The sequence below is a fragment of the Saccostrea echinata genome, unplaced genomic scaffold (assembly GCF_033153115.1).
Source record: "Saccostrea echinata isolate AGI-Se365-2 ecotype Australia unplaced genomic scaffold, CSIRO_AGI_Sech_v1 ptg000009l, whole genome shotgun sequence".
NCBI lineage: Eukaryota > Metazoa > Mollusca > Bivalvia > Ostreida > Ostreidae > Saccostrea > Saccostrea echinata.
This window is the reverse complement of record NW_026889758.1, coordinates 33,645,964-33,651,249: the sequence shown is the minus strand read 5'-3', so window position 1 is coordinate 33,651,249 and position 5,286 is coordinate 33,645,964. Positions and strand designations below refer to the sequence as shown.

At 32.3% G+C, this 5,286-nt stretch overlaps 1 protein-coding gene across 1 annotated transcript; it reads right to left on the bottom strand.

Moving 5' to 3' along the window:
- Nucleotides 1-1,128: 1,128 nt before the first annotated feature.
- LOC133183611 (transcription factor ces-2-like) lies at nt 1,129-1,990 on the bottom strand. The gene has a single exon (XM_061318544.1). The coding sequence runs from the start codon at nt 1,983-1,985 to the stop codon at nt 1,224-1,226; it is 762 nt and encodes a 253-aa protein (XP_061174528.1). The 5' UTR covers nt 1,986-1,990; the 3' UTR covers nt 1,129-1,223.
- Nucleotides 1,991-5,286: the final 3,296 nt, after the last annotated feature.

Sequence of the window (5,286 nt, the reverse complement as noted above, 5' to 3'; positions counted from 1 at the left end):
TAACAATTTTCTCTTGGTAATAAAACCAAACACAAAGTAGTGAATTCAGCTTTATTTTTTTCCGAGATAAAATAACACTGATTATGAACAAATGAAAAATTAAAAAGATGCACCAGATGAGAAGAGTATATAAACTATATCAATGTTTGAAACATAAGCAGTTTGTAGAGTAAAAAGCACAGATTTTTCAGTGTATAAAGCTTTGGTTAGCATGGATTTCAAAATTTTCACATGAGATCAATACGAACATACATTTGTATTTAAAAATGTAATTTAAAAAAAATGAATTGGTCAAGTAACGTTTTCATTTATGGTCAGTTTTGCCAATCTTTTAAACAAAAACTTTCGATTAATATCAAAGTGTGTGTTTTTTTATTATTATTATTTTTACTTCTCCAAAAGATATAGACTTTAGTTTCAATGTCTTGATGAAATATGAATTTGAAGTTTACATACAAATGACATTTAACCGGGCTTAGAAATAAAATTAACAATTTTCATAAAAAATAAAATAAGAGCATTCATTTAGTGACAGATGCTAAAAATCCTGAAATGGCAAAATGAGGTTAACACATAAATTATCTGACCGTATCATACCACAATCAAGGTATCCTGATAGAAAATATATTGTTATATTAAGTAAACATTGATAAAAAGTAAGATTGTCTGAGATTTCATCCCAGCCGAGGTTTATATTATAAAGAGCACACAAAATCATGATAATAAATATTTCTTTGAAAAAAAAATGTTATTTTTCATTCATCTCCCTTAGCACTAGTCATCAGCACATATTCTTAGTAAAACATTCAAACAAAACAAGCATTCAACAGACATGCATGAATCTTGAAAAAACCCAAATTCAGCATTTGATCACTGTTGTAAAGAAAAACGAAAGCTTTAAAATCAGCATTGGATCACTGGATATAGACCAAAAAAATTAAAATAATCATACCTTAAATATCTGAAACATTTTTGCAGAGGGTTTTATTGGTAAAACTCAGTATCTGCAAAAATGTAAAGATTCTTTTTCATTGTGTAAAAGGAAGGTTTAGCTGTCTTTGAAAGAGTAATTCTGTTAAATGTGTCTTTATATTGCAGTCTATTACAAAATAATCCGATTAGGCGATTATAAAATTTAGCACTTTCGTCTTTCTTTTGCACCTTCAATGCCACAAATAATATATGATATAATTGTAAAGTTATAGATCAACAACAAGAAAATCTCATAATCGGTTATAGAGCATGTAATGTAATTTTGCAGTTTCGTTTTTGAGAATGGCCACCTGAGCACGTAGTTTGAGGTTTTCTTGTTCGAGAAAAGCCGCTCTCATAGCGATTTCTTCCTCCTTGTGGCGCCTGGCGTCCCTGGAGCGTTTAGCAGCTTCATTATTTTTTCTTCTTCGTTCCCAATAAGCATCATCTTTTCTTTCCTCCGGGACGGGTTTTGTCTTTTTTGGGTCCATCACATCCGGCCGAGATTCAGACCGTCGTTTTCGTTGCAGTAAATGAGAAGTCAACGGAGCTAACGGGAAACCCGGGAACCCTGCGGGATTCTCGTACACTGAAGGGGGAACTCCTAGCGCTGCAGGGGAGGTCACCGTAGGAGAGAGAGGCGATGAAGGCGTAGGAGTCGCCATGCTGTATATTGAAAAGGGATCCATGGGGTACATTTTAAATGGTCTCGACACAGTAGATGAACTTAGTTTGTCCGGAGTACCAGCGTCTTCCTCACTTTTAATAGAGGTACTGTTTGAATTTTCACCGAGTGAGTTTACCGGGGGATTGCTGCCTCTTGTATCATGTCCGAATACACTGTTCTTTATTGAACTGTCACTTTCGTTTCCGTCCGAGTGAACTGAAGATGCGGGGGAGTTACGTCCTGATCCCCCAGAGTTAGAATGAGTGGAAGTTCTGCTGATGAATTTGGAGGTTCTGTCTAGATCAACCCCAGGCTTAGATGACAAGTCCAAGGCCGTGTCTGCCATTTCGGCAATTTTGCTGAAATATATGACTTAAATTAGCAATAAACATTTTTTTTTAAAATAAAAAAAGTTTAAAGGATAAATTATTTCTAAGCTTTTTCCTTCGGTGCCATGCTTTAACATATAATCTATTTAAAATTTGTTAGAATAACAAAAATGTTTCTTTGTAGAGAAAGTATTTCTTTTTCTTCTTGCAAAAAGAAAACTTTTTAATTAATATGTAACAAAACTTGTCAGAATAAATAATTGATTATTTACCTGTGAATGTCAAGACGAGCTGTTCTTGTTGATAGTTTGTCCGACAGTCTAGTAAATCCAGATAAAAGACCCCTCGCTCTGGATCCTCCCACTGACCAGAGCTAAATGAAAACTGACCAACCGATAGCCGCCGCTTATACGGTTATTTGCAGTGGATGAACTCGAAATGACCTTCTTGCACAATAACTACATAAAGCTCTGCGCATGTGACGTATCTGACCTATTTCTCTAATCACTTTCATTAAAAGTTTGTGTCTTGCTCTGAGGGAAAGATGGAAGTGACCACTGTGAAAAATGAAATAAAAGTTTTATTTATCAACAATTGTTATTTATGCAATGAGGTAGGAGAAAGGGGCCGTGCTGGAAGGTCGCGTTTGAAGTTTTGAATGGATATCTTCTTTGTTTACCGGAAGTTGTGTACTGGGGTCAAATTGACCGCAAGGCGTTTCTGGCCAATGAGGTGGAGAAGGAAAAAATACTTCGTCTTCAGCAGTAAAACATTGTAAAATATGATTCATAGCTTTCAACAAGGGGGAGCTTGAATATCTAAATATATTTCAAAACTACTTAACGGCGCTAGGTCACTTGTATTTATCTTCTCTAAATATGTTAGGTAATAATGAGATTGATTTCAGGGTGAAATGTGTTGGGTATTATATAACACTGTTGCACTATTCCCCAGCTTGATGAAGTGTGAAAAACGAATTAGTTACATCATCACCAGGCTGGCCAGTTGCTGGGGCAAAAGAGGGGAATGGTGGTGGCTATTTGTGGACGGACGATCAATACCCTCGTGTCAATATGTTATAACACTGGCGTAATACAAACAACGTTATTGTGAACCATTGCGTTGTACGACACTTGAACTTTAAAAGCAAATAACAGTGGTCCAATGTTTATGACCAGTAACACAAATCCGCCATTTGAAACAAAAAGCCAGCCTCCAAGGCCAAAGGTTTTAACTCGATAATAATCGAAAAATATCTGATATTATAAATAATATTGTTAAATTTGGAGTACTTTTAGAATCATGAAATACTGTTTCAGCAATCTTGATGAAATTAAATGAAATATAATGCTCCATGGCCAAAAGACTATAGACTGCCAATTCATAAAGTATGATCATTTATGTGCCTATTTAATATTTATCGATGATAAACTATGCATAACAAAGAAGGATATGAACAAATGAGTCCTTTTTATGCATGGTTTTTCTTTGCACTTATATACACTGTAAATATACACTGTAAATAAAAATAATGTTAGTGAGCAATTCACATTTTTTTTTAAATTGCGTTAGAAAAAAAATAAATTTAAGAGATGCGAGTATAGAAATCTATGTTTTTATATTTTAATGCCTTGAGTATGTACTCAAATTTCAAAAGAGAACAATTCTTTTATCATCATTTAAAAAAAAATTTAAACTTATGTTTCTTTAAAAAAGAATTAAAATTTATCTAATAATAATATAATAATGATAATAATAAAAATGATAATAATAATTATATCTATATCTATATCTATATATATATCTATCTATCTATCTATCTATCTATCTATATATATATGTGGTTTCTGTCATGAAATAAATAACTATTGTGTAAAGACTTCCTTGACAAAAGAAACAAAATCTATACCAGGCAGATGCGTCCAAAGTTTCCCCTTTAAGTTCGAAGTGTGAAGCACTTGTACTAATCTCATCAAGTAGGCGGCTCCTTTGCAGTACAGCTAATGTGTGCTGTTTATATAAGTCGCCTGTCTTTACATTGTTTCTTACTTTTCCGGTGATGATGACAATTGACAAGGCTTTGTTGCAGTCTCATATGTAATATATGTTTATTTGACTCCGAGAGGCTCTTTAAGGGGTCACAGTGATTATTTTTTAATCACTACTGAATAAGATATATTGGGGTTAATTTTCTTGTCTTTGATCCTTAACTGCTACTGTACACGTTTCAAACCTTAGTATATTTGCTGGAAATACAATAATGGTAGAGATAAAATTAGATGATGATCCCCTGGTGTCCTTTTACATTTATATGTTAATGAAGATTAAAGAATATGAGGCCAAACAGCATTACCCCTAACAGGAAATTTTCTTATACATGTAATTACCAAATTTTTTTGTACAGGAAAAAGAAGTTTCCTCGTTTATCTGTTGTAGGAAAATATTATTTAATGTCCTTTCTCTTGTCAAAAATATTTTTTTTTGAAAAACAACAATGAAATCAAACTATCACTTTCAGTATGTTGAAAAATAATGTGTACATGCAGAACAGTTAAAGGAATAAAGCATTAAATCCAAAGTAATTTTATTTATTTAAAAATAAAAATAATCCATTAACCTCAGTGCTCAAATGATATCAAAATTAGGATGACGTATTTACCAGTTTAAAAATTCCATGATATATTAGAAATAATAAAGTGATAATTAGAATGACTATTTTAACAATCTAACTTCCCTTTCTGGTAAATAAATTAATGCATCTCAAAAACAACAACAAATTTCAAAATAGGTTTTAAGGATAAATAACACAAGCTTTTTCAGAAATCAGCAATATTTCTCATAGATTTCTATTTAAATAAGAAACCTGAATGATATTTCTCAGAAAAAAGTGGGAGAACTTTGTAAAATTTTGTCACAATGTCAAAAATATGTGCAAAATTTTGTATTGAATTACATAGAAAACTATACAAAGTCGCATTTCTAAGCACCAAAGAAAACTTACGATTTCCTTATATTCTAGGGATTGATTATCTATGTCATTTCCATTCAAAATCAGTCAAAAAATGTATATCAATCCATGCATCAAATTTGTGTTTGTGTTATGTATCCTTAATCAGGGAATCGATTTTATTTTATTGTAGATTAAATATTACAAAATAGTTATTTTTGTATTTGTACCACAATTATATCATTCCAAATACGCGGGCAACAGATGCCATTCTACAAATTATATCAACGGCACAACTGAAATAAGGATTGACTCTAGGACCTGTCATTGCATCTTTAAGATTGTTGACATCCAGAGAATGTATGCTTATC